At 32.9% G+C, this 25794-nt stretch overlaps 1 protein-coding gene across 1 annotated transcript in view; it reads left to right on the forward strand.

Moving 5' to 3' along the window:
* Positions 1-25794, forward strand: part of PHIP (PHIP subunit of CUL4-Ring ligase complex) — a 119196-nt gene that overhangs the window by 61941 nt on the left and 31461 nt on the right. Inside the window, exons 18-26 of the mRNA XM_074333220.2 lie at positions 2963-3100; positions 3792-3975; positions 8037-8154; positions 13451-13591; positions 16127-16203; positions 18326-18554; positions 23141-23260; positions 24956-25063; positions 25634-25758. Of these exons, the coding sequence (XP_074189321.2) occupies positions 2963-3100; positions 3792-3975; positions 8037-8154; positions 13451-13591; positions 16127-16203; positions 18326-18554; positions 23141-23260; positions 24956-25063; positions 25634-25758 (1240 nt within the window). The remainder of the gene's footprint in view (positions 1-2962; positions 3101-3791; positions 3976-8036; positions 8155-13450; positions 13592-16126; positions 16204-18325; positions 18555-23140; positions 23261-24955; positions 25064-25633; positions 25759-25794) is intronic.

Genomic DNA, 25794 nt, shown 5'->3' on the forward strand with positions numbered 1-25794 from the left:
GACAAGAAATGTGGCACTAATTTATTAAGTGAAAATAATGCACTATAAAAAGTAGGTTAAACTAGTTTTGCAATTATTAATCTTTCTGTTATATTTTAGACTAGAAGAAGGTTTATGAAAATAGTTTAAGTTCTGGACTCTAGCATAATGGACAAGTAGATTTAAAGAACATATATGGGATATAATATATAATGAGTAACTTTTAAATAATGAATTTAGATTCTGTAAGCAGTACAGAAAAACCAATTTCATTGCATTACAGAGAACCCACTTCTTATTTTTCTTAAAGGATTGGGCACGAAATTGCCATGAAGATGGACATATTGGCTAGGAAGGGCTGCTCTTGGAACTAGACATGCCCACTCAGGATGCAGAGTGAGGAGAAGCATTAAAGGAATAGTCCCTGCTGCTACTTGTAGAGAGTAGTACAGTCCAGCAGACCTGAATATTTGGAGTATGTGAAACTAAAATGTCTCAATACATGGACACAGCATGAACTCAAAGAATCTAAGAACAGGTAGTATTCAAGAAGTCTAGGCAGGAATTCAGATTAGAGAAGTCTCAATTATTAAAGAAGTCTTGGTCATAGGACTGAAATTAGGATGAATGTCTTCAGCCTCTTGGTGGGGCACGAATCAGGTTTTGCCCAGGTCTCAAAATTAGATAGCTAGGCTGGGATTTTAGACAAGGGAAATAAGGAAAGGACTCATTTATTAAAATATTAGTGGTACTTAATTATTGTGATTATCACTTTTTTCCTCCATTTAACGGTTTATAAAGGGCTTTCATAAGTAATATCTCATGTAGTTCTGTATCTATGATATCCCAATCCTAAAAGTTTAGAAAATGAAAATTTAGCAACAATATGTCTTCAAGTTAAAGTATATGGAATCACAGGGACTCAAACCCAGCTGACTCGCAGTCCATTGTTTCTCCTTCCATACTAAGCTGTCCTTAGAGTAAAAAGTGGACTTAATCTTGAAAATGAAATAGACACTGGTTATTAATACAGGGCCATAAGAGTACCCATAGCAATAATTATGGCTTCAAAGTGAGTCACAGAATTTTTAAGTGTACTAGGTCACAGAATTCAGGGTAAACATCATTTCTCTCATTTAGACTTACCTACTACAAAAATAGAACAAAAGAAATACTTTTTGAAAAACTTCGTTTCTAACTATATTTCTATTTGCAAACCTAGATCTATAATAAAATTTATTTTGGGAAATCCCTTAGAGTTAGGTTAAAATAGATGATGGCTATTACAATAAATTTATTTGAATGCAGTTTTGTTATATTTATACTGAACAATACACTTGAAAAGTGTTTCCTCAGTTGTAAATCTGAGCTCTATCAAAGTATTCATCAATCTTCAAACATGAGATATTTTGCTAGCAGCATACCAGGAAAGAAGCATTCATAGGAATTTTAACTTTTACCTCTGTCTACTTTTACGACATTCTAGCTTTGTTATTTTGGATGTTATTTTATCCCATTGAATTTTAGTTTTCTCTTGCAAAATGAAATAACATTATGTGCTTAATACATGTAATTTCCCCTTTCCTTATACCTTCCTTACTACTACTTCATTGCAGATTATCTTCTCTTTCTAGCCCACACTGAAAGTATGATCTCATCAAATCTTCTCTTATGTACCTTCCACACCTCATATAATTGCTCCCTTTTCTACTCATGGCAATGCTTTCATATATCTTATAATGCTTAAACATTTTTTTATTCATTCAGTAGGATTGAACATATTTATATGCCTCACGCTATGCTAGATTTAGAAATAGAATATTAAGATAAATAAGATAATCTTGCTTTTGAGGAACTAACTAGTGGGCTTCCTTTCTATATTAGGCTGAGTGCTAAGACGTGTACGTATTGTTTGAGGAAATGAAAGAGGATAACAGTTAATTTTTTCAGACATTGAGAAGATTTCACAGAGGAAATATTGCGGAGATGCTATTTTAGTTGATTCTTGAAGGCTAAGTTAGTGTTTATCACGTGTATACTTGAAGTATTGTGGTAAAAAGCTCCAAAGCATAAAGGTGTTTATCCTATTAGGAGAGTAAAAGAGTCAAGCAGTCCCATATGACTGGTACAGGTGAGAGCTGATGCTGGAAAAGGAGGGTGGGTTAAAAGACACCAAGTTCCTCCCTACCTCAGTCTTTGTACTGACTCTTAGCCTTCTATTTGGAGTTGTCCTTATTCTAGCTCTTCAGATGGATTGCAAATTCTTCATTTTCTTCAAGCATTTAGCTCAAATGCTGCCTTCTCAAAGAGGGCTTCTTAGACTTTTCTGACTCACTATAGTGTAGCTAGTTCCTATCTCCCTTCCCTATTTTCTCTTTCTCACCATCATCTTTATTTGAACATTTTTCACAATCTGCTTTTACGTATAGATTTATTATTCAGTTTCTCAATTAGATTGTTAGGTTGTTCAGGCACCTGGATGTCTCTTATTCACCACGAGATCCTGAGTTCCTTAGCATAGTTCCTAACACATAGTAGACATTCAAGAATTTATTGAATAAATGAAGCACTAAACATTTTTTGAGAAAGAACAGGTTATCAGATTTGCCTTTTTAAAAGAAACTGATCTAAGATGAATGCTACTTTATAACCTATTAGATATATGACTTTTAAGTAGTTATTTTGGTTTTCTCATCTGTAAATTGAAATTAATAATACATACCCGAGTTATTGTAAGGATTATATGAGTGCCTGAATCATGACAAACACTTAGTCAAAGTTAGGTGTCATATCATTGTTATTTTTAATAAATTAAGATTGAGGGCATGTTTCTGTTTACTTCTATCATTTCACAGTTGATCATTTTAGGTCTTTTACTCAAGCAAAATTTATGTTTAATTCTGGATTCAAAATGAGGTTAATGAGTAAAATGGTTTGAATAGTTGACTAAAGTATCCTTAGCATTTTGTGTGGTATTACATAGGACTGAACCAAGTTTTAAGTCAGCAAGCAAATCAGGAGATCAGCCCACTGGACAGCATGATTCAAAGACTGCAACAGGAACAAGACCTGAGACGTTCTGGTGAAGCAGGTATCAGTAATACCAGCCGTTTAAGTAGAGGTAAGATGTAATTCTTCTAAGTGAAACATTAAAAAAATTGAAACATTTTAAACATCCAACAGTAGAGAAGATATTAAACAAATTATGGTACATCCGTAAAATTAAATATTAGGCTGCCGAAATGATCGTGTTTTTGAAGAATATTTAATGAGCTAAGAAAATGTTCATAATATGAGGTTTCATACTGCAGATAATGAGTTTTTAACATGTATATTTTCCCAAATTTCCTATAGTAAATGTAAAATTTAGAAAAAGTTTAAAAATAAAATTATACAGTAATTTAAGAAATATAGTCTAAGCTACATTCTTTAACATCTCATCACCCTTATTGTATATCATTAAACTTTAAGAGAAAAAACACATTTATGAATGATAAATGTCCTTGGGTTTGTTTGTTTTTGCTTCTGACATAGTTTCCCCAAAATACATGGTATTTTTTTAAAGTAATTATTTTACATCTTTGTGGCTTAACAGTCAATAGTTATGATTCATTAACATGTCCAGTCAACTGAATAATAACCATATTTTGTTTTCATTAAACTTTTGCCTGTTGTTTAGTTCCAGATTTGGTAATTCATTATTTGCCACAATATAAAGTTTCATGTGGAAAATAGTATAGATTTTTTTTTCTGTTATAAGATAATGGAGAAGTGTCTCTAAATAGAACTTACTATATTAATTTTTCACTTAGGTTCGGTAAGCTCTACCTCAGAGGTTCATTCACCACCAAATGTAGGACTAAGGCGTAGTGGACAAATTGAAGGAGTACGGCAAATGCACAGCAACGCACCAAGAAGTGAAATAGCCACAGAGCGGGATCTTGTAGCTTGGAGTCGAAGGGTGGTAGTGCCTGAGCTTTCAGCCGGTGTAGCCAGGTAAAGGGAGTTGTGAATTTTTATGTGCCACAGTTGTTTGTGTTCATTTTTAATTATAGTCTTCAAAGTACTTTTTCAGCTCTGTAATTTATTTTAAATTTGCCTGAAGAGCTAGTATTTTAAACTATTGATGACTCTGGAGAAAAATTAAATTTCAGTATATATTCTTTTCTAGAATGATTCATGTAAACAATATGGGGGGGATGTGTTAGGTGAAGGGGGGAAAATCATGAATTTGGATTGATCAAATAAGAGATTTATTGAGTAGCATACTTAATTTCTTATTTAACTGTAGCTTAACACATTCCATAAGCTTATTATAAGTTTTTATGGATTTTACTCATATTTCGCACCATATCATTCAGAGGCATAGTGAAACTTATTGGTGATACATTATATTAATATTTTACATATTAAAATGATTCCCTTTTATATTTAAAAGTATACATGTATAAGTTAAAAAGTATTGATATCTTATTCTCGAGGTTCATGCTACGAGGGAACTCTATATCCAGTTCCTTTTGATTCTTTAGTAATGAATATTTATGAATGTGGTTGATATGAACCCAACTAATACTGCATACTATAATACCATACTATAATAAAAAAAAAAACGAAGATCAAAATGTGAATTTGATTTTAGGATTTTCTAGTTTTTAAACTCCAAAGATAATAGTAGTCATATACAGACAGTCCCTGACTTACGATTTTTTGACTTTACAATGGTGTGAAAGTGATTTGCATTCAGTAGAACCATACTTCAAATTTTGAATTTTGATCTTGGGCTAGCGATAGGTGGTACGATACTTGTCCATAATACTGGCTATGCAGCAGCAGCAAGCCGCAGACATCAGGTATGCAATCACAGGGTGAAAAACCAGTAATCTACAGGGTACTGTGTTGCGAGCATTTTTTTGGATATTGTGTTCAGAACAAGTGTAATGTAGGCTAAGTTAAGCTATGATGTTTGGTAGGTTAGATATGTTAAATGCTCTTTTATCTTCCAATGGGTTTATCAAGATTGAGGAGCATCTATAATTAAAACAAATATTTTTTAATCTGAATGTTTATATTGATTATGCTTTTGCTTGGACAGTACTTCAGATTTGTGTTAGGATGTAGGATTAAATATAAACCTACAGTATAAATTTGAACAATGACTTGACCTGATGACAGTTATAGCCAGATTTCCTTAATAAAAATTAACTCACAGTATGTTTTTAGTTGAATTCCTGTCCACTTTTTAATTCTAATGTTAAGGTTTGAAGGGAGTACAATAAACAATATCCATCTTTTTAACAGTAGTTCTGAAGTAGTTGAAAACACAAAAGAATAAGACAGGAAATCAGAATATTTTTATTATTGATAGAGCTATGATGAATGTGGCTTTTACCTGCATGAAAGTGCTTCCTAATACTGAACCCCAAACACAGGTAATGCTGGGTTACGACGTTTCTCCCTATGGAGAAGCAACTGGTTTACATATTTAAAATGCAGAGCAGAATATATACATTGTTAAGCTGGATTTTCCTTCTAGAATTAGTTCACTTTTCCTCCCCTGGAGAAAATGAGTAGGAGGTGAAAAGAGGCTAGGAGTGGATTGCTAATTGGTGGTGGAGGTCCCTTGCACATGGAAGGAAACGTGAGGAATGGGCAATATTTGTTTCTCTCCAAATATCCTTTATCTTTTAATCTTTTTTGTTATTGGGCTTAATCATTGAGCTTATGGTCAAGCAAGGCTAATGGCCATTATTTCAAAGGGTATTTGACCTTCCTGGAGCTTTGCTCCAAACACTCAGTACTCTTTTTTTTTTTTGGAGAATTTTCCAGGGTTATGCCCCTTGTTGTAGGTAGCTTAAAATTTGCCCCTTAAGAGAAGCCTCTTAAATGGGTCAGACTAGTATGCTAATTAAGATTAAATCCAGTCACATAGCCAACAAAGGACTAATATCTATAATACATAGCGAGAACTTTGTAACTCAGCAGTAAACAAAACAATCCACTCAGAAAATGGACAAAAGACACAAACAGACATTTCATCAAAGAGGATATACAGGTGGCAAATAAGCACATGAAAAGATACTCAACATCATTAGCTATTAGGGAACTGCAAAAACCCCAATGAAATAATCTCTGTATACCTATGAGAACAGTTAAAATATAGTGACAGCACAAAATTCTGGGGAGAGTGTGGAGAAACTCGTGTTGTTGGTGGGAGTATAAAAATGGCTCAGCCACTTTGGAAAATAGTTTTGTACTTCCTTATAAACATAAACATGCTATTACAAGTGATTGCACTCTTGGGGATTTGTTCCAAAGGAATGAAAACTTACGTTCACACAAAAACATGTATACTAATAATGTATAGCAGCTTTATTTGTAATAGCCAAAACCTAGGAACAAGCCAGATGTTCTTCAGTGGGTGCATAAACTGGTATATCCACACCATGGAATACTACTCTGCTATAATAAAAAGGAACAACCTGTTGATACAGCCATTTGAGCAATCTTGAGGGAATTATGCTGAGTGAGAAATCAATTATTAGAGGTTACATACTGTATTATTCCACTTAACAGACTATTCTTGAAATTAAAAAAGTATAGATGGAGAATATATTAATGATAGCTAGACGTTGAGGGGAGGAAAAGCTGAGGAGGAGGAGAGAAAGATGGGTATGATAATTAAAAGGGCACCACAAGGGATTTTTGTGGTGATGGAAATGTCCTGTATCTTGACTGGGGTGGTAGATGCCTAAACCTACATATGTGATAAACTTGGATTAGACTAACTACACACACACACACACACACACACGCACACACACACACGAGTAGAAGTAAATCTGGGGAATTCTGAATTCTGAACCTAATTGATAAGAACAAACAAAAATTAAATCAAGGCCATTCTTTTCATAAGAGTTAAATTCACTTTTCATTCAGAATTATGACCAGCAAACAGAGATTTTGCAATTAAATAAAAATAACATCATATACTGTAGTAATGAAATAACCTTAGATCTATCCCACATTTGAATATTAACTCTCAACTGTGAAAACTTAAGGGAAAAAGTATAGTTCAAAGATGAAAGTATAGTTTCAAATTCAAAAATTTGAAAATTGTAAGGAATTAAAGTAAAAAATAAAATTCTCTTGTCCTTGTCATTTCAGGTTTCATGAAATTGCAATTCACAACTAATTTTCCTTAACTTTGTCTGTTGCTCAGTTTCAGCATGAGATTTCTGGATAGAGTTGAAGGTTTTTTAGTGCCGTGTTCCCCCCAAACTAAGACCTAGCCGGATCATCAGTTCTAATACGTCTTTTGGAGCAAAAATTAATATAAAAATATATATTTTACTACATAGTAAAATAAGACCGAGTCTTATAGAATAGAATAGAATAGAATAGAATAGAATTAATATAAATATAATACAATTAATGTAATATAATACAATATAAGATCGGGTCTTATATTAATTTTTGCTCCAAAAGACACATTAGAGCTGATAATCTGGCTAGGTCTTATTTGCGGGGAAACAGGGTAGCTGAAGCCTGACGTGCCTTTCATTGGAGAGAATGTAGTTATCTCAGGGCTTTAGGAGTTATATTAGTTTAACCTGAATGTTCTGTTTTGCCTCATTTTTTTTTTTTTGTTAAAGATTCAAGCTATTTTACATGGCACATGAGATGATTACAGCATACGCCCTACACTGACATAATTTTTCAAAAATAAATTGATTTCTAACCCTTGGAGCAGTTACATCAGGAATAACCATGTTCCCAGAACCTAATACTTGATTTGCCAAAGACCATAGCAAGAAACGTTAGCATGAGTTCAACTAGTTAAAGTCGTCTTTCTAGTGGTCCAGACATTTAACGCCAAATATCCAGAGTGCATAATCTATGAATTTAAGCTCAGAATTTAAGCTCTTTATCATATGCCTCCATCTGAAAAGAAAACATCAGGGGTGGCATTCCCTCTCTTGACACCAAACATCCCTGTGGGTTAGAAATCAGTTGTAAAAATTCTAGATTAGCACATGTGGCTTTTAATTCTTTTTCAGTAGGCAAGAAGAGTGGAGAACTGCAAAAGGAGAAGAAGAAATAAAGACTTACAGGTCAGAAGAGAAAAGAAAACACTTCACTGCTCCAAAAGAGAATAAAATACCCCCTGTCTCAAAGGTAAGTAGTAATTACTTTCATATTTGCTTCTTAAGTATAGTGCCCATTTGCAGACCATTTTGTAATTAAAAATGTTAATATTGTAAATAGGATATTTAATTACTGAAGTAAAATTATTAATTCTTGATTATCTTTGTATTATCTATTCTGTTTACCATTTAAAATTTTACATTTCCTGCCTTCCAGCATACCTTTTCTCCAAATGCCAATTTTCATATGCTCATTAAATCTAATAAACTACATCACAAGCCTAAGCAAGATTTTTTTTAGTTCCGCCATTGGTTGCATACTCTGAAACAGTTTTTTTGTTTTGTTTTTTTGTTGTGTGTGTGTGTGTGTGTGTGTGTGTGTATTTTTTTTTTTTTTTGCTGTTTTGCACCTATTTGTTATTATAGATTATCAAGTCAGCTATGCTGCTATAAGTAATAGGCCTAATTTTCTACATTAAAAGGTGAAATGTCTCTACTAGTTTGCTCTGTTGGTTTCTCTGTCATCCATCCTACTCTGGAAGAACTTTTGGATCTGGTGGTTTTCAATTGATCATGCCATAATCTGGGAGAGATACATATTTACCTCCTTGAGTGTCAAGGAGTCACAGTTATCTGTTCTTACTTTTTTTTTTTAACTATAAGGTTGGTGCAAAAGTAATTGTGGTTTAACAGGTTAAAAATAATTGCAAAAACCGCAGTTACTTTTGCACCAACCTAATATATTAGTTTGAAAGCTTCAGAGTCTTAGAATCTGAAATTGAGGAGAACTATGGAACAAAGCTGGTTTCTTGATCCAGCTTTGTGCTCTATTCTCCTTCCTCTTTTTATTTGCGTTTCTTCTAAATTAGTCTACTTTTCTAGAATTCTCTTTTGTGTTTTGTGACTCTTCCCTTTAAAGGACTCAAGTAGCCCATTGCTGTTTTATACTCTTTACTAAGGATGTAATACCCTGGGATCAGTAAGACCCCACACAGAATTCCTGTTAGTATAATCTGAAATAATTATTTGGTTTTTTGGGGGTTTTTTTGTTTTGTTTTTCACGGTGGCTGAAAAGCATACCCTTTTTTTGTATCCTTTGCTGAGAATTCAAGGATATGGGGACATAAATTCATGTAATGATTGTGAGTTGTATTGCTACCACTTTTATGGATGGAATATGGTATTGTCTATTAAAATTAAAAGGATGTGCTTATCTTTTAATCGAATAGTGGTATTTCAGAGACTTTTTTAAAAAAATACTAATGTGAACGTGTGTATCCATGTGCACACACAGATATTTATAATGTCTGGTGGCAACAACTGGAATAATTTTAGTGTCTATTAGTGAAAAGGAAGGTAGTCTGTCCCCAACATTTTTAAAGAAGTGAGTTAGGGCTCAATCCATTACCTTGGAGAAATATTCATGATATGTTGTTAAGTGAATAAAAGCAAGTAAAACAGTGATGTTTATAATATGACCTTGTTTTTGTTTTCAAATGTTATGAGAATGGAGGTTTGAAATCACAGCTACTAGGCTACTAAAATTGATAATTAGAAATGTATGAATTATGAGATGTCGTCTTTTAGAGTTGCAATTTTTTTTTCTAATAGGAGTACTTGCTGTGCAGGTGGGAAGTATAAATTAACACAAAAAACTGTTCAGAAAGTAGTTATAAAATTGATTTTTGGCAATAGATTTGGTCCCCAAAATTACAGTGGCTTAAACAAGGTGGAAATATGTTTCTTTCTGATATAAAAGCCTCAGTAGGTGGTCCAGGCCTGATACAATGTCCTCAGTGTTGAGAACTGAAGTTGTTTAATTTTTATGATTGTTTTGTGTGTGAATTTGACCTCCGGCCTTACTATATCAGCATCCTCATTTAAGGCTACCGAATGGAGGAAGGCCCTGCAGAGGGCACACATGCAGAGGGCACACATGCTCTCCTGAGGAAGGTTCTTTGAAGTTGCTCTGCAGCATTTTGTCAGAGACCTTATTGGCCAGAATTCAGTCACATGAAATTTTGACAGAAAAAATTTTTTTTCTGCAAAAAGGGAGAACAGATATTGGTTGACAGTTTTTCCTTGCACTACATTATTTATTAAGACATTTAAAATGTTTGTGTTCCTTGACTTGAAGTTTTTCCTTAAAAAATTGTGGATAAAGGTTTACAAAATGGAACAAATAGCAATTTTTAATGAAATGGATTTGAGTAGATAAATATATTTATGTTAAATGAAAGAAGCAGGGTACATTATATTCTTAACAATGTATTACTCAAAATTTATGAGATTATAGTTAAACAATTTCCTTTTTTATACTTTTACATGTTTGAGTAATTTTTATAAAATTACTCAACCCTTCAGTATTCCTTTTAGAGAGAATCTGTGTGGAGTAAATCTTGTGTCCTTGTAGCATGTGAAAATGTCTTTCAATTCACTTGGCTGTAGCCAAGAGTAGGGCTTGAAGTGCAGGGAAGAGATTTAGTGACAAGGCTGGTTGTGGGGAAGGAACTGAAGAGTGTAGGTGGATGGAGAAATATGGAACGGTTGAATTGAGATTTTGTAGGTCTTGGGATGCATACCTCGTCACAGACATACAGAACCTTTTTTAGGAGTACAAAGTAAAACTTAACGGTTTTGGTTTTTTTCCTCTCCTTCCCTAGTGCACTATTACAATCCAACAAACTTATAAAACCAGAGCATGATGAGGGGAGAGAAAGCCGCAATACAAACAGACGTATATGACTTACATAGGGAAACTAACTAACGGAATGCATGAAATAGATGTTCAGAATAGCATGTTATTCTCAGAGGGATAGGAGGGGATATTGGAAACTTGATAAAACAAGCAATTTTGGAGAGGATTCTATTAGAGATATTTGGATGAATCATTGTTACTGAAATTGAGAATTCAATGGATGGGTTGAATAAAAGAATATGAAACACAGAAAATGATCTAGTAAACTGGAAAATCAAGTTGACGAACTCTCCCAGAATTCATCAGTGGGGGATAAAATGATGGAGAGAATGAGGGAAATGTAAAAAAATATACATATACATTTATATATATTTACATAATATGTATATAGAGAGAATATACATGAGATTAGAAGTAGTAGCATAAGCATTTAATAAGAGTCTTCAAAGAAGAGAAAATATACAGAGGGAGGAAAGAATTTTAAAAAATTAATGATCCAGAATTTCTTAGCGTTAACCCTCTGGCTAGTGTGTCAAGCAGGATAAATAAGGAAAATATATAAACTAAAAAAGTTTAAAACCTCAACTATGCACATTATTGTAATATTTGAAAACATCTAAAACAAAGAACATTTTGAAAGTTTCTGGAGAGATAAAGAGAATCCCCTTATAGTGAACATGAACTCGACTGAAGTGTTAAAATGGATTCCACTGAGCCATTGTACAGCCAGAAGAGATACGAGAAAATTGTTAAGGAATCACCTACCTTAAGAAAATTGGCTACAACCCTGACACAGTAGCATTTATGCCAATTTCTGGTTGGAATGGTGACAATATACTGGAGCCAAAGGCTAATACTAACGTGGTTGGTTTAAGGGATGGAAAGTCATGGTAGTGGTTGAAGCTCTGGATTGCCTCCTGCCACCAACTCGTCCAACTGGTAAGCCCTTGTGCTTGCTTCTCCAGGATGTCTACAGAACTGGTGGTATTGGTACTGCCCCATGTGGGCCAAGAACTGGTGTTCTCAGACCTGGCATCAGTCACTTTTACAACGGAAATAAAGTGTTGAAATGCACCATGAAGCTTTGAGTGAAGCTGTTCCTGGGGACATTGTGGGTTTTAGTGTCAAGAATGTGTCTGTCAAAGTGCTTGTGGTGGTAACGTGACTGGTGACAGCAAAAAAGTAACCCACCAGTGGAAGCAGGTAGCTAATGGCTCAAATGATTATCCTGAGGCCATCCAGGCAGAATCAGTGCTGGCTATGCAGCTGTACTGAACTGCCATCACTGTACAGGTGATGGTGCTTGCAAGTTTCCTGAGCTGAAGAAGATAGGTTGTCATTCTGGGATAAAGGTAGAAGATGGCCCCAAATTCTTAAAATCTGGTCATGCTGCCATTGTTGATATGGTTCTTGGAGAGCCCATGTGTGTTGAGAACTTCTCTGACTATCCTTCTCTGGGTGGTTTTGCTGTTCCTGACATGAGATGGGGAGTTGGTGTGAGTGTAATCAAAGCAGCGGACAAGAAGGCAGCTGGAGCTGGCAAGGTCACTGAGTCTGCCCAGAAAGCTCAGAAAACTAAATGAATATTATCCCCAATACCTGTCAGTCTGTCTTAAACAGTTGGAAGAGTGATCTTAGAACTGTTTGGCTCAATTGGCCATTTGAGTTTAATAGTAAAAAAGACTGGTTAATGATAATGCATCATGAAACCTTGAAGGGAAGGAGAATGTTTTGTGGACCATTTGTTTTTGTGTGTGTGGCTGTTTTAAGTTAATTAGTTTTTAAATCAGTACTTTTTAATGGAAACAACTTGACTAAAAATCTGTCACAGTATTTTAAGGTCCATAAAAGCAAAGTTTAATGAGAAGAGAAAAAATAGTGAGGATATAATTATAGGTTCAGTTATTTTCCATCAACACTTTAAAGATACTGCTTTTTTAATTGTATATTTACTTATTGTATGATTTATTGTGTGACATGTAAAGTCTGATGTCAGTTTCATTCTTTTTTTTGAAAGTAATCTTTATTTTTTTCTTTATTTTTTATATTCTTAAGTTTTTTATTAGTTGTAAATTATGTTTGCTGAGTTTGTTCATCTCTGTCACCATGTTGGACTTTATCAGTTTTTTTGATGATTTTTGTGTTCTCATCTGCAGAAGACTTTTCCTACTTTCATCTGCAGTAGAAGAGAGATAACCAGCTATCTGATATCCTAGTCTCATAGTGGCAGGGTAGTTTTGTGATCACCATTTTGGCTTCCAGTTTGCTTCTGTCTTTTAATATGCCTCACAGCCTGTGGTCTTTTTACTTACATCTGTTATGTAGGTTTGGTGTGGGTATAGAGAGTTCAATGTTAGGCTTAGTGTATTATTATGAATCCTGAAATCTGTATCACTTAATCAGAAGAAGTTTTTATAATTTATCATTCAGCAAGTGAATTTCAGCATGTCGCAAACCTGTGATTTAACTTGATATAATGTTAAAATATTTGCGCTGGTACTATAAATCTAGTTCACTTATATGTTAAAATATAAATTGATTTTTTTATAATTTATAAATACGTAAATTTTAAAGTAAAAAATATGCTCTTTAAGCATACTGAAAATGAATTTAATTTACTGTTTTTCAGAATCATACTCATGAGCATTTCCTGGATCTTGGAGAATCCAAAAAGCAGCAGGCAAATCAACATAGTTATCGTACGAGATCTGCATTGGAAGAGACTCCTAGACCTTTGGAAGAGATAGAAAATGGCAGTAGCTCTTCAGATGTAAGATCGCAGCCTATGTATAAATTTCTGTTTCCATTTTTTTACTTGTTTTTTTTTTTTATTTGACTTTCATTCATCACATTTATTGATAAATTTATAGATATAGCTCAGACTGGTATTTCGAGGTTCTTATGATGTTAGTGATAAATAGCTTCCATTTGCTGAAGACCTACTATGTATGTTCTAGGCATGGCACACTGAAATATTCATAATCTCAAATGCACAAGACAAATGCGTATGAATTATTCCCATTTTATACATATGAGGGATCTGAGGTTCTAAGATGTTTAGATTACACATTTACCTAACTATTAAATGGTAGGTTACACATTTACCTAACTATTAAATGGTAGACCAGGGATTAAACCTAGGTTCCTTTTACTCTAAAGCCAAGCTTTTAATTGGTACCATGTGAAACGCTAGTCTGTAGCTACAATAACTAATCAATAGGCATTTAGCATGTTTGGGTAGTTTTTAATCTCTGTACCACTTTAGCTAGCTTTCTCAATGTAATTTAAAAAATATTCCTTCTATACAGTTATTTTCATAAATACCATTGTTCTACTTCGTTAAATATTTTTTCAGCTAAGGCATTCAATTCGAATCACAAATATTATTCAATACTTAAAACCATATCCCTTCCCTTCCCCCACTTTATTTCACCCTCCTCTCCCACAGTCAGATTAAAGACTCTTTGGTCTTAGATACTAACTACACACTTTTGAACCATACTGTATTTTACAATGTTAGACATACATGGGAATTCTCTGAGTATATTCTCTATGGACAGGGCAGTATTAACTCAAACCAAGAGTATTCTAACTATACTTTCAAAGTTAGCCTCCAGTGACTTTAGCTCCAAGTATGGCCAGATCAAAATGATATGTTGAACCTGGTAAACAAATATACTAATTACATAAACTTGACACATGACAATTTAGATATACATATAAAGCAAAATATATGTGGGCTAATTATTTGCCTTATAAACTGTTTCTTTATTTTTGAAAGATTTATAGTATTTTAATAAGTTTCTATAAAGTGTTAAATTAAATATTCAGCTTATTAGAAACTTAATGTATTTCCAAGTACATCTGTTACATAAGAAAAATGTACTAAATCCTTCATTTGTCTTCAAACTGATTAGTTTGTGCTTTCACATCCTTTTAGAGCACTGAATAAATTTCTAGAGTACATTGAGACCAGAATGGGACCTTGGGCACAATATATTGATTAATGGAAAAAATCCTAGTGGGGTTTTTGTTTGTTTGTTTGTTTGTTTAAATATTGTGTACTTCGACATTATGACTATTTTGTATTTAGAATGTAGAAGTATGTTTTTTTTCCTCCCTCTTTCAAAAGTAATACACTAAAGGTAGGAGTAATCAGATCATTTGTTTAGACTTTTTTCAGTTACATTAAATAGAGATAAAATTTGCTAAATAAAATTTACTGTTGGATTATGATCTTTTCATATTTGCTAAGTTTTAAAAACTATGGAATAATTAAGTAATAAATATTTTTCATTATTAAGACATCAAAAAGAAAAAAATGGTTTTTCCCAAATATGCTATTTCTTCAAAAATGATCTGAATGTGCCCAGCGAGTATAATAATAACACTGAACCATTCTTGTGGAGAGTGGTCTAAGCATTAGAGTAAAATGACTTGAGTTCAAATTAGGCTTAGTTGTTTATTAATTTTGCTGCCTTGGGTACATTTCATTACCTTTTCGAGCTTTAGTTTCTTTTATTTAAATAACTACTTCCTATCACTAGCAGTGTTTTGTACAGATCAAATACGATGATACACACAAAGTGCTTAGAGTAGTTTCTGACATTTAGTAAAGCTTATTTAATAGGAGCTGCTATTTTTATTGGAGCATAAAGTTTATTTGAGAAAGGGAAAAGTTCTGTAAGATTTTGTGACCAAAAAACCCAACTTTTATAAAGAAAATGGTTTCACAGGAATATCCTACATTGACCAGTGGATATTTACTAAAGAGAAATAGAGTGTTTGGGTAGTTTTTAATCCTCTATCATTTAGGTAAAATAATACTAAAGTTGAAATATCCTTTTTTGGTGTGATAAAGTTTGTTTTAATAATAATAAAACATAGTGTTCCAATTTTAAGCTTTTTGAAGCATCTGTAGAAAGAGAAAGCTTACATTTTTGAAAAGGCCTAAGAAGTAAAAATTGATTTGCGTTGTTAACTATGGAATTTGATATCATCCAATCTAGAAGTTATGAGGCTTTTAAAAAAACAAACAAAATATATTATTCATCCAAGAAATTGCATTAAATCCAATATTTATAAGTATTATACCTTTAGATAAATTTAGTAATTTGGATGTATTTAATAATTATAAATGTATTTAACAATTTTTTGTATAAAACTATGTTTTGTAAGTCATTTAACTCAGATTTTAATTTATATTATAGTAATATGATGGGTACTATTAGATACTACTGATATTTTCTATAGTCATGGAATGTTATTTTGTAAAATAGCACAATAAAATATCAATATCTCTTAGGAAGGTGAAGTTGTTGCTGTCAGTGGTGGCACCTCTGAAGAAGAAGAGAGAGCATGGCACAGTGATGGCAGTTCTAGGTAATTTAGTGAATTTGTGTATCTCCAAATGTAAACTGTCTAGAAAGCTGAAAATTCATTTTTACCAGTAATATACTTCAGTCTCGTTGAGTTTAAATTTGCTCCTTCAGAGTATTTTTTTTGTAGTTGTCTCAAACTTAGGAGATTGTCTTTCTGACATGTTTTCTCTAGTAGAAAAAAAATTTGGTTATTGCAACTACATCTGCAAAAATGATGCTTTTAACTTTATTTTCCTAGTTGATATTTTATCTTTTGAATGCTGAACCACAAGTTAGTTTCATTACTGTTTCTGAGAAATATTTGAGCATTAAATTATGTAATGAAATCTTGTAGAATTAACTGTCTTGTACAGTGGAATTTGTTGAATGCTAATAATAATTTTTTTTCAACAATGAGAATAATCTTTTCTTTTTCCTGTTATCCTCACCCCATCTGATCATGTAAGTGGAGTCCCTCAACTCCTTATACTGGCAATTCATTTAACAGGGCTGATATTCTTGGCTGACCTTGTAAGGTCTTAGTAGCAAGGTGTGCAGCCTTTGGAAATGGTAATTATGTTTAGCCCCTTATACTTAATTCCCTGGCAGCAGTAGCTCTCAAAATTGTCAGAGAAACCAAGAGGTGGAGGCTGTAAGAATTCCTTATATATAAGTGTTAGAATGAAGGGCTTTCCTATTTCCACAACAGTTGTTCCTAGTAATGATATAAAAATGCCCATGGTTTTGTCTGGTAGTGTTCTGCATTTGAAACAGGGCAGCAAAAGAAATAACTTTCTTGTGGTTTCAGCAGTTGGAGGCAGTTGTTGTAAAGAACATGGGCTCTTGGGTTGGTAGTTAGATCTATGCTGGCAGCAGATTTTCTGTAAGAGCTGAGTGCTCCAGAGAGTAGCAACTGTATTTGGCACATGCCATTTACAGTGACCATGGCTGAAGTAAGTGTAAATAAATGCTCTTATTGAGGACCACCTATTCTTGGATAGATGTTTGCTGTGCAGATACATTCTCATGTATCTAGAATAGTGTCTGAAAAAATTTTTTATTTAAATTCTTTAAAATCTTTTTAAATTTTAAAAATGAAGTCATGAAATCATACTAGAAAAACCCTTAATTATTTGGTTCTTATCTGTGATTGTTATTCTTGTGGGGAGACGTAGGTTAATGCCTATAAAGGACATTTAGGCCAGGGGAAGAGGTGGTAGGAGTGGAATAAAACTCCAGTAAAATCTTTCCTTTTAGGACTTATCAGGAATGTTTGGAGGGGAGTGAGGTCATATGTCACTAAATCTAGGCAAAGTGATTATTGATTTTAATACAGTATATTTTAGATTTAAAGCATTTATATTTGTAAAACTGTATAAAATCAAGTAATATTCTTATGTACTAAAATTAAAACAAAAGATAACTGGATTTTTTATTTTCCAACATCAGTTAAGTAAGACGTAGGTCTGTTGAAGGTAACTGAAAAAATGGCAAACAGGATTGGCAGTGATACATAAAGTAATAAGGACTGTATTTTTCCGAATCCTGGCATGCTTTGAAGCATTAGATATACCTAAAGTGTATGTAGATGCTAAATGAAGTTTACAATCACAGCCTCTCCACTAAGCAGGAATACTTCTAACCCTGCTAATTCAACATCCAGCTACAATGAGGGCACCGGTGCTCTACCATGGGAGTTAACCCGTCAGGAGCTCTCACCTCTCTTCAAAAACAGAATCCTTATGCCTCCTTTTTTATGTTGATACCTCCTGTGCTGTCCAGGTCTATCTTTCTACTGTTGCTAGAACCGAGGAAGGTGACTGCTCCTTATTTTTGTATGCCCCACAATATTTTGAACATATGCAACATTCAGAAGTCAATTTTTTGTTAAACTCATAGAAGGCAGTTACATTCATTATTTCAATTAAAGTTATGACCTTATTTATCTTATTTTTTTTTTTTGAGGTAAGTAGGTTAAACCTACAGAATTTTAAGAAACTGTTTGAAAGACGATTGAGTCGAAAGTTAGGGAAATATTTTTAGTGCAGTTAGTATGTACTATTCCGTCATTCCTCTTTATCACAAAATCTTAAAGTATATCTTGTGTATATATATATATTTTTAAATCCCTTCTTCCCTTCTAGTGACTACTCTAGTGATTATTCTGACTGGACAGCAGATGCAGGAATTAATCTGCAGCCACCAAAGAAGATTCCTAAGCATAAAACCAAGAAAGCAGAAAGCAGTTCAGATGAAGAAGAATCTGAAAAACAGAAGCAAAAACAGAGTAAAAAGGAAAGGAAAAAAGTAAATGAAGAAAAAGATGGACCAATCTCACCAAAGAAAAAGAAGCCCAAAGAAAGAAAACAAAAGGTTGATTTCTTTACAATATAAGCTGTTTTCTATGAAAATAAAGCACACATTAAAAGTTCAGTTGATGAACATATATATTGTTGAGGAGTACCAGCAAATAGTAGTAGGAAAAACTCAGAAGTACACAGTAGTGAAATAGAATAGTGCAGGTCCTCGAATGTTTCATTCAACATCCTCTTGATGTAACATTGGTGAGATGCTGTAGGAATTTAACTCTTGTTTGTATTTATTAGCCTATGGTAAGTTAGTTTTGTGATATGTCGTTTCAACTTTGTTATACAGTTGAAGAGCTTATTGAGTGAGGACTTATTGTATACCAAAACATAATTTATTTGTTTAACATGTGAAAGTATTTACTAGTAGAATTTTGTTCTGAATATTGAGCATTCAGTCTTATGAGCAGATTTTTCTTGACAGTCTGATGGGATTTATTCATTTATGTATGTCAAAAAATAATGCTACAAAACGTATTGTTTATTAGTTTTAATTGCCTTTGCCTTTTAACCATTCTCATTGTGATTCCTGAAAATAAATGGAAAACATCCAGGAACATCAGCTGGAATAAGAAAGGCCTAAGTTGTCATAGTTGACCACAAGACAAATAAGAATCTAAAGTAGTATACTACTCTTGTAATAAGCCTTTATTAATATTACACAGCATGTGAGCCATAATTAGACGGTCCTTAGGTCAGTAGTAGTGTTGGTTTGATTATTATATCTTTAGTCTGGATAATTTGAGACAGATCAGAGAAAGTAAAAGATAAATGTCATGAAAATAAGATCTATCAGATCTTAGGGAGTTGGAACTCTTTAGAAATAAGAGCTGTTTAATTTTTGCTGTAAAGTAAATGAAAAGGGACATGTTTTCTATTCCTCAGAAAATGATAAATGAGAAGCATATTTGGTTAAACAAAAAGAAAGATTTTTATTTTAAAACCTCTGGCAGTTTTAGAATTAAATGTAAGTTGTCATTTGTGGAACTAAATGTAAATACTAGGGAGTCTTACAGGGTCTTTATCCCCAGAGAGCTTTTTAAATTTTACGAATACATTTGTCATTGTGTTTATTTTATTTAAATTAGTTGAGCTTTTGTTAGTTTCAGCTTTATAATTATGAATTACTTTAATTTGGATTCTGCAGCACACTGTTCTTGTCAACTTCTTTGCTTTTGTCTGGGGAAGATTTACCAAGAGAATACCACACATTTGCCCACAGTTTTTCTCTTCTGCCTTGTCAGTGATGATAAGTGTAGGCGGACCCATTGTTTTCTGTGGTAGATTGGTTAAAGAAAACTGATTTAGTCATGTACCTGACTTAAGGTAAACACTTCTTTTTCATCTCCAGACAATTATGATGAGCTTTTGAGGTTTGCAGTGTTATATCACTATGAGAACATAATTCTTTTGTCCAAAAAGTGAAGTTTACTTCATGTCGTCCCCCTTGATTTGCTAATCATTCATAAACTTAATATCTTGGGCTTTATTCAATACCACGTTTGGATCCACTGCTACTGTTTGGTAGTTTCAATTTCACTGTTTTACTTGTAGTATTGTGATAATATCTGCCACTAAATGTATGTGGGACAAATTTTAAATATCATAAGTTAGGATATTATAGACTATTCCCTTTAATTTAGATTTTGTTCACATGGTTTGGTGTTAGCCTACCAGTGGATCCAATGATGGATAAAATTGTTCTTATTCCTTAGTCTTCCTATCTCAAATAAACACATTAATATTTCCCTTCTTAGGCATAGAGTTGTGGACCCGGAAAGTAATGGAGAGATTGTTAAGTAATTAATACTTATTGCATGTATGAAAAGATGAAAATATTTTCCATATGACTAATTGGGTTTGAATTAATTAAGCAAAACACAGTAAGGCAGGTATAGAAAATGGTTATTAGAAAATAGAATTCTCAAAGGTACAGTAAGACATCTCAGATGGTATCTCACATATATCCCTTATGCTATTAAGAGCTCTGGAAACCAGGTCAATAAATTTTTTTTATTGAGTGCTTACTGCTTATAAAGCAATACAGTGGGTAAAAAGAAGTGTAAGACATACTGCTTATTCTATAAACAATGTGTGTCTAAATTGTTTGAATCCCCCAAGATAAAAATAGAAGAAATATCACATGATCTAATATGTTTAGTTGCCAGATTAATTTTAAAGATAATATAAACCAGAAATTAAATGGGGACTGCTTACCTTAGAATTCCAGATAAGGCTTCCAGAAGAAATAAGATTTAAGGTCTAGAAAAACTTCTCTGGATAGAAACTAATTACCTGTATCTCAAAAAAAAAAAATCTCAAATCATGGGGCTAGAAATTTTGAGGAATATTCAATGCATTTTATCCCCTAAGTGGTTTTAAGTACTAAGTGACAGAAATCTACTTTAACCAAAAATTCTAGGTTCCCGAAGAATTATTGGGAAATATGATTGATCGTTATAATGATTCTTGGCTGTGCCATAGTCTTACAATTACAAAGATGGTTCTTCCTATTTAATATCCAACTTACCTGCTTCATGTAAGAATTGTTAGCTATCCCAATCAACATAGAATTTTTCTTATGGGGAGAAATACTTGCCTAGTACAGTTAATAGTCCATTTGAGCCTGGAATTAACTTTTAGACTTTTCCTACTTAGTTTTTGTTAAAGGACACCTTTTTCAAAATACATTGTAACTTAAAACCTCAATATGTAAAACTGATAAAAATCTGTGCATCTAACTCTGTGAGGTACTCAGTACATAACAACAGTGGCTACTCAGTAACTGTTCAGATATCATTTGACTTAACATCTCAGATCTTACACATATAAAACTTATTTTCTAAGCTTTATTCTCTAATCTGCTCCACTCTTGTCTTTCTCATCTCAGCAATAACAACTCTTTTAGTTATTTACACCAAAACCCTGGTATTACCCTTAATTCCTCTTTTTCTCTTATTATACATCCACCTATCAGGGAATTAACCTAGCTCTCCTAAATGTCTTGATTGTTTTCACCACTTTTTCTTTCACACTAGTGTGAGCCACCATGAACTCGCACTTGTATTACTGCAGTAGTCTTCCATCTATCTTCCTGCTTCTTCCCCTTTTCCCCCAGTGTCTATTCTCTAAAGCAGGGGTTGACAGTCTTTCTCTGTAGACCAGCTACTCTGCCATCGTAGCCCGAAAGCAGCCATAGACAAAATAAATTAATGGGTATGGCTGTATTCCAATAAAATTTGATTTATAAAATCAGATGGCAGGCTAGGCTTGGACTTTGGGCCATAATTCGCAAATCCCTGCTGTCATGAATCCAGAGTGGTCCTTTTAAAATGTAAGTCAGAGCCTTTCACTCCTCTGACTAAAATTCTCCTGTAGATCCGTGTCACATATAGTAAATGCCAAAGTCCTTTTCCCCTCCCTTACTCTCCAAAAAGAGAGTGCTTCTGATGTGTTTGCGAAACAGCAAGGTGTGGTTAATGAAGAGCAAAATTAATATTGAGTAGCAACTACAGCAGTACCTGCTGAAAGTAGTGTTCTGTGATATTCTATTATGACATTGCTTCTTTTAAGGAACTGGCATTAACTCAACCATAACTGCCTTTTTTTTTTTTTAAACACAGGAGAATAAAATTTTGAAGTCTCATGTGTAAATACTAAACCAAAACATTTTTAATCATTTGGGTGAAGTTTCTCTGCTTATATTAGGTTGGTACAAAAGTAATTGCGGTTTTTGCAATTGTTTTTAACTGTATAAATCGCAATTACTTTTGCACCAACCTAATAAATAATATTAGGTTTCAAAGGCTCTTAGAAAGTCCATTTTTCCTAAGTCTGAGGTAAACCAACATCCAGACCATCATGGCTACTTGTGGGTGACCAGCAACGTGAAAAAACTTTTTCTTAGAGGCCTAGTTTTATAGTTATCCATGAAAATTAAAAAGTAAGTGACCTGGCTTGAGAACATTTTGTTTGCAAAAAATCTGGAGAAAAAAAATTTATTAGAAGCTAACTGAGTCAAGAGTGTGAAATGGCTACTTTGAAAAGGGAAAAGGAACGTTCTTGGGCTATGTAGAAGTATAATGCCCAGCTATGGAAACAGCCTTCTGTATCTTGCACTACTCAGCCCATATAAGAATCTTATATATTCCTTACTAACACATTATGTCTAGGATTTAAAAAACAAATGAAACAAAACCCACTGAACTATATCTTGGTTTGTTATGTGGAATGTTTATAAAACTGATAGAATTTTGACAGAAAGAGAAGCTACAGGCTACACAGAGCTTATGCTTTGTTAGGTATGGGAATATCTTGTCACTTAGTTTTATTGTGAATGCTGTCGTAGGGTTTTGGTTTATCTAGTTCTTTTTTTATACAGTAATTTGGAGAGATTAAATAACTGTATTGCCACTGCTTCCCTTTTTGCATAATAGGTTTTTGATACTTAAAGAATACACGTTTTTTACAATGATCTCCTTCCCCTTTTAACTATGTTTATTTAACTACTTTTATTTTATATTTTATTTTATGGGCATGTTGATAGATGAATGCTTTTATGATAATGTTACTTTAAATGTTCTAAACTCTTAGAGATTGGCTGTAGGAGAACTAACAGAAAATGGATTGACATTAGAAGAATGGTTACCTTCAACATGGATTACAGATACTCTTCCCCGAAGATGTCCCTTTGTACCACAGATGGGAGATGAGGTACATTTAAACTTTTTAATACATCCCTTGAAACAGAACTGTAGATTACAAAAGTTTCGTAAAGAGTCTCATTCTAAATATTTGTAGCTATGTATGGGAAAAGTGTAATTAGGAAGAAACGCTAATGATCATCTTTTTTGAGGCTGCTATAAATATTGCAAATCTAAATGTTGTAAAATAATGGATATTTCATTGGTATTTTAAAAACTAGTATGTATTTTTTATAAGAGGGTTTTATTGCCAGTTTTCCTTTTTAAATTAAAAGATATTAATTTTTCTTAGCTTAAGACTTATACAGTATGTTAAAGAAAAATGAAATTCAACATTTTGTTTTTATTTTATAAGTGTTTCATTTAAATACTTAAAATGTTCATAATTTATTTCTTAGATTTAAAAAAAATCTATTATCTTAGAATAAGAAATATTATTTCATGTTTATGAAAATGTGATTGGCCGTTGTTTGGACTATGTACTTTGGACTATAAAATGAAAATGTAAGATCTTAGATCAAAATTTCCCCGTCAGAGGCTCATGTCTTCTTATTTTATGTTAAGAGGCAGGGTTATCTGGTGTCCAGTAGATGAACAATAACAAATTAGGAATTAAAACAGGCTTCTTTAGCAAAGCACACTAATTAGGTGTAGAAAGTGGTAGGTGGCAGTTGACAGTAAAAATGGAAAACAAACTTTATAATGCAAGAGTAACTCTAAAGAACAGTCTGGAATAATTCCTGTAGATACCATACTTGCCTGAGAAGTCTTGAAGAACACGGAACATTACCACATTGTTGTAACTTAGTACGGTGATAGATGCTAACAGTCCTACAGCGTCAGGATGCTTGATTATATTTTATTTAATGTATTATTTCAAGATGGTCAAAGTGTGTAATTAATTTTCTTTCAAAATATTTAAGTTGTCCTTTTAATTGTTGATGCTTAAACAGGCAAGTAAGTCCTCATTATTCAGCACCATCCTTCATATGAAGTGTCAGACAACTGAAGCTATAATGATATTAATGAATAGATGAAAGTTTGTAAAATAAATGGATGTCTCAAAATACTGCTAAGAACTTAACATTTTAAAAAAATTTAATGGCATTTTTTAACAAGCTCTACTATTTGTTAGTAGTAGAAAGAATATGTAGTGTCAAACTGTGTCCAAGTACCAGTTCTACAGGATGGTAGTCAGGAATCATTTAAATTTGACATTCGTAAAAGGAAAATGAATAGATTCCTTGCTGTTTTTATAAAGATAAAATATATGTGAGAATACATTTCATTTTAAAGTTTTCTGCTTATTTACAAACCACTTGCTATGCAAGTGAACAATAAACTAATCGTGACACACCTAGTTACAACTTTATTATGCAATATAGATTAACTTTGAAACCAAAAATAAAAAAATGAAACCAAAAAACCAAAAAAATGTAATTTTAATGTACATTTTAATGTAATTTTAATGGTCATCTTAACCTCTTAGTATATTATCAAAGTAATGTTATTTAGAACACTTTGGTTTTGATTAACTGACATTAGAAAAACTTGAGGAAAAGGGGGGGGGGAAACCCCAAAGTACTAGAATTTCTTTTAGTTCATAGGACATAAAATTATCTCTGCAGTTTTAGCTAATACCTTGCATATTGGGTTAAAGGAAACACATTTGGGTTTGAAAATTGTGACTTTACTTACTTTTTAGGTTTATTATTTCCGACAAGGACACGAAGCATATGTTGAAATGGCCCGGAAAAATAAAATTTATAGTATCAATCCCAAAAAACAGCCATGGCATAAAATGGAACTACGGGTATGGTGTTTATTATTTAATAGCCCAAAAAGTTGTAATTATAGATTATGGAGAAAATTGTATTGAGTGTTAGTATTTTCACTATAGCTAATTGTATCATGAAGATGCCTTTCTTAATTGAAGCAAACCTGTGGAGTAGGGTGTTTTAACATTCAAAGAAACACAAGATTGACTGAATTTATATACTCTGATAGTTTATAAGTTGGATACAAAATATAATTATAGGGAAAATTAGACAATACTGACATCTAAGGTAAATTTTGTATTTGTAAATTTGATAAGTATTTCTAGATATATCAGCAATAGTTCAAAATTACTTAGAGATAGACCTCTAAGTGTTGGAAAACTCTTATTCCAATAGCGTTTTCTTTACTAAAATTGAAATACAACTTGCACAGATCTTAATGATCTTAATAATATATATATATATACCTCAGTGAATTTTTACATATGCACACAATAATCACGTAGATCAAGATTGAAATGAAAAAAATGCGTTCTTGATTATGTTTAGCACTTTATTTTATTTATTTTGTGAAGATGGTGTCTTATTTTCTTTATCTTCCTCAGGAACAAGAACTGATGAAAATAGTTGGCATAAAGTATGAAGTGGGATTGCCTACCCTTTGCTGCCTTAAACTTGCTTTTCTAGATCCTGATACTGGTAAACTGACTGGCGGATCATTTACCATGAAGTAAGGACTATTGAAAGAGGCAGTGGTTCTTTAGTA

Source organism: Rhinolophus sinicus, chromosome 2 (genome assembly GCF_057876585.1).
Source record: "Rhinolophus sinicus isolate RSI-liver-muscle chromosome 2, RSI-T2T, whole genome shotgun sequence".
Classification (NCBI taxonomy): domain Eukaryota; kingdom Metazoa; phylum Chordata; class Mammalia; order Chiroptera; family Rhinolophidae; genus Rhinolophus; species Rhinolophus sinicus.